The sequence below is a fragment of the Bos taurus genome, chromosome 12 (genome assembly GCF_002263795.3).
Source record: "Bos taurus isolate L1 Dominette 01449 registration number 42190680 breed Hereford chromosome 12, ARS-UCD2.0, whole genome shotgun sequence".
NCBI lineage: Eukaryota > Metazoa > Chordata > Mammalia > Artiodactyla > Bovidae > Bos > Bos taurus.
Window position 1 is genome coordinate 25,597,271 of NC_037339.1, and position 13,453 is coordinate 25,610,723.

The 13,453-nt window shown below is 45.1% G+C and overlaps 1 protein-coding gene across 5 annotated transcripts in view; it reads left to right on the top strand.

Moving 5' to 3' along the window:
• DCLK1 (doublecortin like kinase 1) overlaps positions 1 to 13,453 on the top strand; it is a 354,917-nt gene that overhangs the window by 256,850 nt on the left and 84,614 nt on the right. For 3 of the 5 annotated variants that reach the window (NM_001434816.1, NM_001109962.2, XM_010810737.4), the window contains exon 6: positions 12,418 to 12,512. In NM_001434816.1, coding sequence (NP_001421745.1) covers positions 12,418 to 12,512 — 95 coding nt within the window. Of the gene's footprint in view, positions 1 to 11,155; positions 11,470 to 12,417; positions 12,513 to 13,453 lie in introns of those variants that run through there. The other 2 variants (XM_024999951.2, XM_010810739.2) reach the window with 2 other exon arrangements.

Below are 13,453 nucleotides of genomic sequence, written 5' to 3' on the forward strand. Positions count from 1 at the left end.
TAAGAAACGGGGTAAGCTTCTCCAGTCGTCCAGTGGTTAAGAATCGCCTGCCGATGCAGGGGACATGCGTTCAATCCCTGGTCCAGAAAGACCCCACATGCTTCAGGGAAACTAAACCCATGCACCACAACTACTGAGCCCTATCGCTGTGCCTAGAGCCCGATAGGTCTGTGCACTCTAGACCCCGTGCTGCCCAACAAGAAAAGCCACTGCAGCGAGAAGCCCGCATACCACGGTGAAAAACCTGAGCCCGCAACTAGAGTAGCCCCTACTTGCCCCAGCTAGAGAAAGTTGGTGTGCAGCAGTGAAGACCTGGCACAGCCAAACATTAATTAATTAAAAAAAGAAATGGCAAAAACTGGTTTTAGTTACTTCTTAAAGAAACAGGAATATGTAAGAGCATCATAAAGAGAGTTTCATGTGGATTGAAGTTTTATTCATGTGTCTCTTTGGAACATAGACATTTCACAACATGTGTAATTTTAAAGGTGAATTTCTGGTCAATTCCTTTATGTGCATGGGGAAATTATAACAAAGTCTGTCTCCAAATAAGAGTATTTTATGCATTCATTCATAAACTTTCATTTTATTTTGTTTTCTTCATGTTAAAAGTAGAAGAAAGCCATGTTTACCTATCTTGAATCATCATTGCTGCAGTCCTCCTTAAAAACTTAGAGATTTCAAACTTTTGACCTCTTAGATCCCTTATAAGAACTTTGAGAATTTTGTTTGTTTTAGAGTTTTATTCCCAGTTAGGTGGATGGCCATTTTTCTTTGTTATATAGTGACTGCCTCTGTTTAGAAGCCATAACAAACATAACTGAGTCCCCAGTGGATGCTTATGCTCATCAATTCAAGCATAAACTGATGCACTTTCTTGCCCTCCAGAAGCTTATAGTCTAAGACATTCATTCATTCAGTGTGCACTGAAACCCGCCAGGGACCAGTGATGTGAGAGATGCGGGAGTGAACATTTAAAAGAAGGAAAAGCCACATGCCTTAGTTGATGAGCTTCTACCACGAAGGAAGCATTATCTTATATTTCTCAGGCTTAAAACTCACTTTAATGTGACTTTGGAAATCCTCGAGTCTTTTTTATTTATGCTAGTCAAATTTTACTTTTTTATAGTTATATAAAATATTTTATGCAACATATGCAGATAAGGATCAAAGCTGGGGAAGCAAAGAGAATTTTAATCAGCATACTGGTCCAATTTGTCAATTTTTAAAACTTATAGCAAGCACCATCAAAGGCAGATGGCTAGCTATTAATTTTTAGCTGTCTTTTTCCTTTAGTGCAGAGATTTCAGACATATGCATTCTATAGAGGATCTTTTCTGCTTTGGCATTCCAAGAGAATCGTTGAAAACAAAATGCAGCAAGCAAATCCAGAGGGCTGATGACTCATTCCCTGTGTTTTTAGAATTTTCTATTGCCTATACAGCTGAATCCCCCTTCCATTCTCCTTCCCTGCACTTATCAACCACTGCCCACCCACCCCCCACCCCCCGCACCGCCCTGCTCAGCAGGTAAGTATTTCCAAAGATACTCCTTGAAACTTTGAACCATTATCTTGACACACTCTCTGTGGGGGCAGGACCCTATAGCAACTGCTTTAATAAATCCTCACCACTACTGCTCCATATTAATTAAATATAACCAGGACATCAGCAGTGTTCCAGGCATGTATTAGGTTGTAGGGATACAAATGTAATTAAACCGCAATTCTTATCTTCAAGTTGGGAGACAAACACATATGCTACTTATGGGGCTACATGGGGCTACATCTCATTAATAGGGTCAGACAAAAGGACTTAGAAATTGGGACTTGACGGATCTTGCCAGGATAAGAAGAGCCCAGAGGGCATCAGCACCTGAGAAAACAGTGAGAGTTAAGGCACAAAAGCATGGAAACATATGGCACGTTTAGGGAGCAGTTACTAGTCCAGTAGAAATGGATGATAAAATTCTAGGAGAGGAGAAGATGGTGGTAGCCCAGCTGGTTATGCTGAGATTGCGCCATGCATTGTGCCGTGAGAACAGTGTGGTGTGTATTAGGGGGTAAAAGGTGACTTTTAGTAAGGCCATGTTTAGTTATTTATCTGAATTTATATACAATGGCACAAGGGTAGAAAGGATGGCCACACAGAAAGGACCGAGGGCCAGGAAGGCTCTGTGAAGCCACCTAGGAAAGAACTGCTAGGACAGAATTTAAACAGTTTTTGAAATGGGGGACAGGCCTTCCCTGGTGGTCCAGTGGTTAGGCCTTTGCCTTCCAATGTTCAGGGGGTGCAGGTTCGGTCCCTGGTTGGGGAGCTGAGATCCCACATGCCTTGTGGCCACAAAGCAAACATAAAACAGAAGCAATATTGTAACAAGTTCAATAAAAGATTTTAAGAATGGTTTACATTTTTAAAAAAATCTTATAAAATGTGGGAAACTTCAAAAGGGAAATGAAACTAAGAATTTAACTGGATGTGAGGCCAGACAAAGAGAAGGGGATCAGAGGTGATTTGCCCATTGATGAGGGATAGGTCCCATTGTAGCCACGTTCACGTGAGATGCTCCAGAAGCACCAGTAGGCAGGTAGGAAGGAACGGTGTGGAAGTCAGATTTGAGCTTTGTGTGTATGTACTGGGGAGACACTGACATTCAGTAGTGATTTAAATAATATAAATGTAAAATGCACCTCCCCTCAACCCAAGGAGAGATTGGAACTGCAGGAACATGTGCAGTTATAAGGGTACATCAGAGGACATGAGTGAAGTCAGAAAGAGAAAAACAAGTACCTTATATTAACGCGTATATGTGGAATCTAGAAAAATGGTAGAGATGAACCTATTTCCAGGGCAGGAGCAGAGACGCAGAATTGAAGAACAGACTCGTGGGCACCGGGCTCGGGGGAGAAGGGAGGGTGGGATGAATTGAGAAAGCAGCGCTGACATATATATACACTCACACGTGCAAAATAGCTAGCTGGTGGGAAGCTGCTGCATTGCACAGGGAGCCCAGCTCGGTGCTCTGTGATGACCTAGAGGGGTGGGGTGGGGGGTGGGGTGGGGGGTGGGAGGGAGGCTCACGAGGGAAGGGGCATATGCACACACACAGCTGACTCACGCTGGTGCACCGCAGAAACGAACGCAATACTGTAAACCAGCTATCCTTCGATGTTAAAAAAAAAGCACATTAGGAAAGGCGAGGGCACGGTAAGTGCGCATGAACGGAAGTCAGAGGGGGCAGAAAGTTTCAAGATGGAGGAAGAGGCCAGAAATGTTAACATGAGGGCAAGTAGAGTTGAAGACTGAAGGGAACGCAGGATTCGGCAGTAAGGACACCACTGGTGACCTGTGGAAAGTCCCTTTCAGCAGGCACTTTGTCCTGGGGGTCATTCCGGGACTGCCCCCGGGGGCGGACTCCCGGGCTTTACTCCAAGGGGAGGCCGCCCTGCAGTACTTGGTAGGGTGGGGACTAAGCACCCAGAGCCCTTCAGCACGCTGATCCCTGGTGGTGCCTTTAATCACCTCATTCCTTCAGAATGACCAGCCTCTTCTGCAATCCCCGCTGACACATGTTCATCATTTTGAATCAGCATTCCAAATGACGCTGTCTTGTGAAATTCCAGATCTCTTTCCTTTCACCTTGAAAGCATCTTTGGCTCCTTTTCTCCTCCTCGTCCACCTTCGGTTTGTCACCAGGGTTCTCGGCCCCTGCTTTGCTGTCCTAGGACTCCAGTTTCTCGCAGCTGCAGGAGCAGCTCGCTGGCCCCCTCCCTGCCTCTGACCTCTGCTCCTCACCTCTGTCCTGGCCGCTGATGTTAGACGTGTTCCAGTTACTTGTGTGTGTGTGTGAAGTCGCTTCAGTCGTGTCCGACTCTTTGCAACCCTATGGACTGCAGCCAGTCAGGCTCCTCTGTCCATGGGATTCTCCAGGCAAGAATTCTGGAGTGGGTTGCCATGCCCTCTTCCAGGGGATCTTCCCGAGCCAGGGATCAGACCTCCACTTGCTTACGTCTCCTGCACTGGCAGACGGGTTCCTTACCACTGGCACCACCTGGGAAGCCTGTTGCCATTACTTACCGTCCGCTAAATCAATTCTGAACTCTTTATTCTAGGATGAAGAACTGTCTTGGGTTGCCACAGTCTTCCTTTCCAGCTGTATCTCTCATGTCTCCTCTGGACTTGTGTTCTAGCCTGGAAACCAATTTAAATTTCCACCAGGAACCCCTGGAGCTCTTCCACCTTTATTCCTGTCACTTTCTAGAAGCCTTTGCTCTATCACTTCTGGTCCAAAGTACGCATGCCCAGTTTGGCCCAGCTGACCTCTGTGAGGGTCTACCCCTCCTCACCCATCTTGGGACAGTTGATTTGGCTCCCAGGCTATAGGAGACGGGTGTCACCTGACCAAGTCAGGGTTTCTGAGGGCAGGAGTTCTTTAATGCATCCTACAGTGCCTTCCGGAGAAGGCAATGGCACCCCACTCCAGTATTCTTGCCTGGAAAATCTCATGGGTGGAGGAGCCTGGTAGGGTGCAGTCCATGGAGTCGCAAAGAGTCTGACACGACTGAGCGACTTCACTTTCACTTTTCACTTTCATGCATTGGAGAAGGAAATGGCAACCCACTCCAGTGTTCTTGCCTGGAGAATCCCAGGGACGGGGGAGCCTGGTGGGCTGCCATCTATGGGGTCGCACAGAGTCGGACATGACTGAAGCGACTTAGCAGCAGCAGCAGCAGCACAGTGCCTTCAAGTTCATGGTCACTACTGAGTAAATGTTGACTGCATGAGTGAATTGAGGAACAATAGGATCTTTTCAATTCACCTGTCTCCTGAGGTTCAAGGCCCCATTTGTAATTCACAGAGCCATGTTCCTCTTTCCAACCCCTCTGTTTCTGTTGACCTCCTGCCTTGCCACTGTCCACAGCAGATAAGACAGTCCTTTTGTCTTTTGTGGGGGGGCATGCCCCATGATATGTGGGATCTTAGTCCCCAGTCGTGTGGGGTGTCTTAGTTCCCTGACCAGAGATAGAACCCATGCTCCCTCCAGTGGAAGTGCAGAGTCTTAACTACTGGACCGTCCCAATAAGGTGAAAGTGTTAGTCGCTCAGTCATGTCCAACTCTTTGTAACCCCACGGTCTGTAGCCCACAACGCTCCTCTGTCCATGGGATTCTCCAGGAAAGAATGCTGGAGTGGGTTGCCATGCCCTCCTACAGGGGATCTTCCTGACCCAATAAGATAGTCCCTCTGAATAGGACCTACTGTCCCTGTTTAAGAAAATGCAGACAGATTGTGAAAATCAGGGTTCCAATTCATCTATGAAGTCAGCACCTATGAAGATGAAACAAGGAAAAAGCATTTTTCTCAAGAGTTCTCCCACCCATCAGACACTTGTCTGTTTTGTCTTTGCCTAGGTTGACTCCATCTGCTTTTTCCTTCTCTTTTTCTTTCTCGATAATGTGGCAGGCAATGGACAAGGGCTGGGAAAACATATTTTAGAGTATCTACAGCCTCCTCCATGATCAGGGAGTGAGGGAAAGTCTAAGGCAAGCAGCCAGATCTCCCGGGAAGCCTGCCTGAATCACCACCCCCTGAACACACAGACGGATAGATGGACTCACATGCGTGCAAACACGTTCCCTCCTCCCATGCCTGCAAGTGCAGCGGCATAAATATTAATAAATGAGCCACCTTAGTTCAAAAAGAAGATAGTGAAACAGCAAGATAGCTTTTCAGGTCCAAAAGGTTAGTCACCTTGTAATGAGATGGTCTTGCATGGAGATTGTTCTAGCTTCCAGACCAGTTTGAGACATTCAAGCATTTGGTTTTCACTTGCTGTCTGAGCCTTTTACTAATGAAACTGTAAAGGGAAAAAATCCTTTAAGTTTACAAAGGGTTTGCTAAATTCAAACACACATGAGTTTAAAGTCATTTAAAAGGAGCAATGAATTTGAACAAGTAAGCCAAGTATTTCCTGATTCTAGATTTTTTTTTAGTAAATTTCATATTTAATTGTAAGTTTTGGGAGAACAGGGACCATTAGACAGAGTCAGGCATGTGTTAAGTGAAAGCTGCATGTACTGAACGGTGGATTATAGAATCCTGAATTCATGGCTCCAATGAGGGAGAGTAGGATCATCGATCTTTGATAATGAAGAGGTGAGGTCAGATCGTTCATGAGGAGTCATGGTCTGGGTCCAGTTCAGGCTGCTGTGGCCTTGCGAGGCTCAGGTGCCCCCGAGAGGGGATGGACAGGAGATGGTAGAAGTCAGCCCCATGATTTCTTCTACAGCTCTTTGATGGCTAGTTATGAAATTGATCATCACAGAATGTGAGAATAATCCAGCCTAGAGTTAAGCACTTCTCATTCAGGAGGTAAGAATCAGAACAAAGCATACAGCATTTAAATTGTATCCAGACAGATGTGAGCAAAGGAAACCAGAGCTGGATCTAAGGCAATGGATCTGATGGGTCCTTTAGTAATTCAGATGTTAGTGACTTCCAACTGAAATAACTAATTGTTGGGCCTGCTTGGCCATTTAGAAACAACCATATGAAATTGGGTTTTTCCCATTCAAAATAAAAGAATTGTTTAATAAAGGCCTCTGTAATACCATTTGTTAGTTGACTTTTAATGAGTTCTGTTAGATAAGTGAGAAAACCCTTTTTTATTGGCACTCAGGGATTTCTGGTAGTACAGGATTAAAAAACAATGGGACTCAATACATGTGTCAACCTTACTTATGAAACAAAATTACTTATCCCAGCAGGATGAGGAGTATGATGTTTTCTGGAGGTCAAAAACCAATTTAAGAAGTTGATGGTGCTGTTTAAGTGGCCAAGAGGAAGAGTCTCTACAGAACTCTGACCTTAACAATATAGGTCGTTCCCAATTTACAAGCAGATTGTGTTCCAAAAATGTTTGACTGTCAATGACTTGTTTGGCACTTGAACTTCATTTCTCCTGAGAGATGGCAAGACAAGTAGAAGCCATGAGCCCAGTGGCTATAAATAAAGGAGGCAGATTCGTGCCCCAGTGAGAAAGAAGCCTATACATCCTCAGCTCCGCAGACAGAGCGATATGCCTGGACATGTTCTGATGAGCTGGCCACTCATGGGAAGAGTATGCAGCTCTTTGAGTAGGACTGAATGAGACTCATTTCTAGCTCTCCCACCTTCCAGCTGCTTGTCTTTCCACAGGTTATCTCTCTGAACCTCAGTTTCCTCATAGCAAACTGTAAAAATGACACCAATTTGCAATACAATTTTTTTCTTTTTTTCTCTTTTTTATGCCGGCCATGTATATCAAGATACCCTCTTAAACTGTTGGTGGGAATGCAAACTAGTACAGCCACTATGGAGAACAGTGTGGAGATTCCTTAAAAAACTGGAAATAGAACTGCCTTATGATCCAGCAATCCCACTGCTGGGCATACACACTGAGGAAACCAGAAGGGAAAGAGACATGTGTACCCCAATGTTCATCGCAGCACTGTTTATAATAGCCAGGACATGGAAGCAACCTAGATGTCCATCAGCAGATGAATGGATAAGAAAGCAGTGGTACATATACACAATGGAGTATTACTCAGCCATTACAAAAAAAAAACATTTGAATCAGTTCTAATGAGGTGGATGAAACTGGAGCCTATTATACAGAGTGAAGTAAGCCAGAAGGAAAAACACCAATACAGTATAATAACGCATATATATGGAATTTAGAAAGATGGTAACAATAACCCTGTGTACGAGACAGCAAAAGAGACACTGATGTATTGAACAGTCTTATGGACTCTGGGGGAGAGGGAGAGGGTGGGAAGATTTGGGAGAATGGCATTGAAACATGTAAAATATCATGTATGAAACGAGATGCCAGTCCAGGTTCGATGCACGATACTGGATGCTTGGGCCTAGTGCACTGGGATGACCCAGAGGGATGGTATGGGGAGGGAGGAGGGAGGAGGGTTCAGGATGGGGAACACATGTATACCTGTGGCGGATTCATTTTGATATTTGGCAAAACTAATACAATTATGTAAATTTTAAAAATAAAATAAAAATTAAAAAAATTTAAAAAATAAAACATTATTGAAAAAAAAAAAAGATACATACAATGATGCTTCAGTTCAATATGTCCAAACTCTCTCTTCTTCTAGCCTTGTTGTTGTTCAGTCTCTAAGTCTTGTCCAGCTCTTTGCAACCCCACGGACTGCAGCACACTGGGCTCTCTTGTCTTTTACTATCTCCCGAAGTTTGCTCAAATTTATGTACATTGAGTCAGTGATGCTGTCTAATCATCTCATCCTCTGCCACTGCCTTCTCCTCCTGCCCTCAATCTTTCCCAGCATCAAGGTCTTTTCCAGTGAGTCAGCTCTTCGCATCAGGTGGCCAAATATTGGAGCTTCAGATTCAGCATCAGTCCTTCCAGTGAATATTCAGGGCTGATTTCCTTTAGGATTGACTGGTTTGATCTTCTTGCTGTCCAAGGGACTCTCAAGAGTCTTCTCCAGCACCACAGTTCAAAAACGTCAATTCTTTGGCACTCAGCTTCTTTCTGGTCCAGCTCTCACATCTGTACATGACTACTGGAAAAACCAATAGCTTTGATTAATATGGACCTTTGTCAGCAAAGTGGTGTCTCTGCTTTTTAATATGCTGGCTAGGTTTGTCATAGCTTTTCTTTCAAGGAGTGTCTTTTAATTTCATGGCTACAGTCACTGTCGGCAGTGATTTGGGAGCCCAAGAAAATAAAATCTGTCACTGCTTCCACTTGTTTCCCTTCTGTTTGCCATGAAGTGATGGATCAGATGCCATGATCTTAGTTTTTTTTAATGTTGAGTCTTAAGTCTCTTCCCTGGTGGCTCAGACAATAAAAAATCTGTCTGCAGACTGGAGACCTGGGTTTGATGCCTGGGTTGGGAAGATCCCCTGGAAATGTGAATGGCTACCCACTCCAGGAGACTTGCCTTGGAGAATTCCATGGACAGAGGAGCCTGGCGGGCTAAGTCCATGGGGTCGCAAAGAGTTGGGCATGACTGAGGGACTTTCACTTTAATCCTCTAGCCTTAATCCTTTTTACCAACTGATTACCATGTCCTGTTGTTTTTACTTTTTAAATCTCTCTGAAATGTTTCTTTTTCCCTCCACCTCCAGTGCACTACCCAAGATAAAGCCACCCCATCTCTTTGACCACAAGACCCTTAAATGTGCCTCAGTCTCTCCCACTTGGACATTTGACTAAGGGATGTCCTGTTCTTGTTACTGTTCCCCTCTCATCCATTCTTGACAGCTTAAGAGCTCTTCGGAGCTTATTAAAATGCAGATCTGATCCCCTGGGTTCCAGCTTAAAATCATTCAATAGCTTCTCATGGTGCTTTGGATAAAAACCAGACTCCTTAACTTGAATTTCAAAACCCTGCATTATGTGACCCCTGCCACCTCCTCCATCCGCATTCATAAGGTCCTTCCTTCCGGACTCCACTTGCTGCTGTGCTCACCTGTTGAGGCCCCTTCAAAGTGCCATACTTGCTCCCTCCTCCATGTCCAGCCATGAAACAGGTGGTCCTCTTGCCTTGGAGCAAGGCTTACCTTACTTACCTGGCCAACTGCTACTAACACTTAGGATATGACTTCACTACCTGCTACCCTCTCTGTTGTAGGCTAGTCTTGACCCCATGGGTGACTGGGGGTCAAGAGCAACCCCCAGTGCTCCCCCTCTCAGAATACTTTGTTGTGATTTCGGGTTGAGTTGTGTAGTTTTCCTTCAGGTTAGAAGGCTGGTGTTGTAGGGGAAGGTGGGGGTAAAGAGTACACAGATTTCAGTTCCACCCTGTATTCACTGGTCAAGTTATCATCTTTATGCCTCCGCATCTGTAAAGTAACGCTGCTTGCCTCACAGAGTTACCCTGAGAGTTCAGTGAGATAATACTGTGTGTGTGTGTGTATGTGTGTGCACGCGCACAAGTAGACAATAGGTGCATGCATGCTCAGTTGCTCAGTGGTGTCCAGCTCTTTGTGACCCCATGGACTATAGCCCAGTGGGCTCCTCTGTCCATGAGATTTCCCAGGCAAGAATACTGGAGTGGGTTGCTGTGCCCTTCTCCAGGGGATCATCCCAACCCACAGATGGATGCCATCCTACATTGGCAGGTGGATTCTTTACCACTGAGCCACCTGGGAAGCCCCATATATACATATATGTGTGTATATATAAAAGGTTTAAGTGTATTAACTAGTCCATGGAAAATAAGTCTTCGATAAGCTGAGATGCATGAATAGTGAGTACTTAGTAGATGCACATTTTTGTTGTTGTTTTGTTTTGCTGTTTTAAGCTGACTATTCCTAAGACAGTTCTACTGGGCATGCACTTTATCGTTTTTTGTTTTTTTTTTTAATGTTCCACTGGCTGAGATTAGAGTCCCAAAAGTAAAAAATGTGAGTACTGTGTTTGCTTTCCCATTTGCTCATTTTTTTCCGAGTCTGAGTAGGGGTGATGTAAAGATGTACAGTGATGTAGAATGTGGGCAAAGATGATATTTCCAGAGCCTGTTTTCCAGTCAACCCTAGGGCATCTCCTGCCTTATTAGCTGTAGATTCTGCCTCTGCCCACAGTTCCTGAGTCCTTGCCTGTTTCAGACCCCTTCCTGTTAGAGTCACTGGCTGGGCAGGGCCGTGCCAGGAGGCCTAGGCAGCAGGCTCATTCAACAAAGACAGGACCAGAGAAGGCACACAGATCAAAGCATTCTCAGGGCTTCCTACTTCAATCTGTAAAAAAAAAAAAAAAAAAAAAAGTGTGTGGTTGGGTGTGTTTTAGATGGAGTCACCAAATAAATTTCAAAGGCAAAACACAAATTAGTACAGCATGAGTTCTGTGACATTTGTTAAAGGTCTTTGGAGAAGATGACAAAACAAGGAACTTCCCACACGCACGGGCCCTGAGCTTTGGTGCAAACATCACATGTGAAAAATCAATAAACATGCACCTCGCCACTGAATTTTCTGAGGGTGGACTTATTACCCCTTGTTCCCGGAGAGTCACCAGGCTTCGGAAGAGGTCTTGTCCTTGTGATTTTCATATGAGTCACTGGGGGCTCTTGCCCCCAGAGGCACTTGGTTATGATTCAGCGTGGAGCACCCTGAAAGGACTCGGCTTCCGGGAGTCTGTGGTGCGGTGGGGGTTGTGGTGGTTCCGCGTTGGCATGAGGCTTAATTGACACCTTTGATGTAGCCTAAGACAGAACCCGCACCTCCCACTGCTGCCTGGAAGACGTCAGCCTTACGCAGGAAAGGCATCTGCTGATGAATCCTGCCTCTCATTCAGCCTGCTCTGGGAGCAGCCTTAGCCATCCTTAACTAATCCAGCCGCTTCCCTCCTCCTCCCTCCGCGGTGCTGGGTTTAGTGCTGAGAAGGGATCTCGCTCTTGCTCTTGTCAGGTTAGCCACTGAGACTGTGTCCATGTTAGAACTCATAGAAGGTAAGTTAAATGCATGATCGCTCTCTCCCTCATGGAAAAATGTTGATGTTGCACCCTGGAGAATGTGTGCCTCTCCCTGCTAACCCGACTTCCTGGGCTGTGGATGTAAAACATGTAACAAAAGAAAAGTTGACATTTTTATAGGCGGAATAGTGGTGACTCGATACATCTTTGTAGAGTCATGTCTTTTAAGTGTTTTGTCAGTATAGAGGCACTGCTACAAAGAGGAAAGGATGACTTACTTGAGTTCTGTGACTTTGACTCAGTCTAGGGATAATGTGTAGCAGTCTTGAGAGACAGGTTGATTCTGGTGATTTAAACCTGTTTAAAAGAAAAAAAAAAAACAAACCAGTTTTCTCTTCAACAGCAGGACAAACTAACTGTGAGGAGTTTCAGAGTGTCTGTGCCAATTACTTCGTCCTGCTGGAGTCAGGTCCTTCCCAGTTAGGCTGGGGTGTACAGGGCACAAGTGGATGCAGGAACTTAACTTGAATTGAGTTCTTAACTCTTAAAAAGACAGCAGTCTGCTTTCACAGGTCACTGGGAATATTGCTTATGAGCTGTGCTAATACTTACTTCCACTGGCTTGTACTAGGAAGCTAAACTATTAAGCATGAATTCCATTGAAAAATGTCTCAGAACCACATGCCTAAGATCTCTGTGGACACAGTTAAAAGCATCATTAATAAATCATCAGAAAAGTTGTGCGAAGTACTTTTTTTTTTTTCTATGTAACCTGCTGCTATATTTAACACAGGATTCACAAAACAAGTGAATTTCTGAAGAAGGTTTCTCCCTGAAGCTAGTGTTCAGGACCGTAGATAAAAAGGTGTCTGGAATTTTAGCAAATGCCCCTTTTTAATTGTTTGTTGCTCTGTGAAGCTGATTCGTCAGGAGAATTATTTAATAAGCCATTTTTTTTCTGTCTGTGATTCTCTGTGCTTCCAGTTAATGGAACCCCGGGTAGTCAGCTCTCTACTCCTCGCTCGGGCAAGTCTCCCAGCCCGTCACCCACCAGCCCCGGAAGCCTGCGGAAGCAGAGGGTAAGAGAATAAGCATGCTCCTCGTTTAAGACCTGTCCGCGTCTTGGTGCAGATGGCACAGTGCCAGCAAATAGCCCTCTCGAGTTAGGGCTGCTTGTCTCTAAGGAAGAACCAGGTGAGGGCAGGAGGTGACCGACAGTGGGTTGCTGGTTTTGGCTCTGGTTTCTCTTAGCTAGGACTTGGGACCTTAAGTTTCCCAGTAAAAATTGTCCTGATCTTCATTCCAAGAACAGACAGTTGCTGCTTCACTTTTAAACACCTTTCTCTTTTTGTCGGGAACACACAAAGATTTTAATGGCACTGGTTTGTAAACTTCCTGGGCTGTAAGGATTTTCACTGGAGGCCTGATCGCTGGTCACCAGCCTTCCTTAAGAAGGGAAAGTGCCTGGTTTGAAGGGTAGGCGGGCCCTGGCGGGACTTGCTTTATGGCAGAGGATGGTGATCCAGAGCCACTGAGGGTCTGTGCTGCACAGACGCGTACGTGTGACCTGTGTTTTTGTGAATGAAACCCACACTGAGCACCTTCTCTTTCATCACGACCTGCATGTTTCTTGTAGCTTCTTGTGTAATAATGGAGATGTTGATTGAGTTTGGAGATCAGAGTCAAAAGCTACTGGAAATGGTGTTAGTTTCCCCATTGCTAAGGGAGAGGCTGGGGGTTAGCTCTTCTTTCTGGATGGGAGAGCTGCTGTTTGGATCCGCTCACAACCTGATTTAATTTTCCAGTAGGATCAAGGCAAGAATAAAAGTAGTGGGATGGGGAGGAGGCAGATGGTACAGTGGAGGCAACAGGGGGCCTTTCAGTGTCCTGATTTCACAGGCGAGTGGGGAGGGATGTGTGCTCATAGGAGCTCTGAGGATGCTGTTCCCTGAACATTTTAATAAGTGAGTGCTCCTTGACAACTTTTGAACTCAAACCTGGATTCTTGAATTTGGTCTCT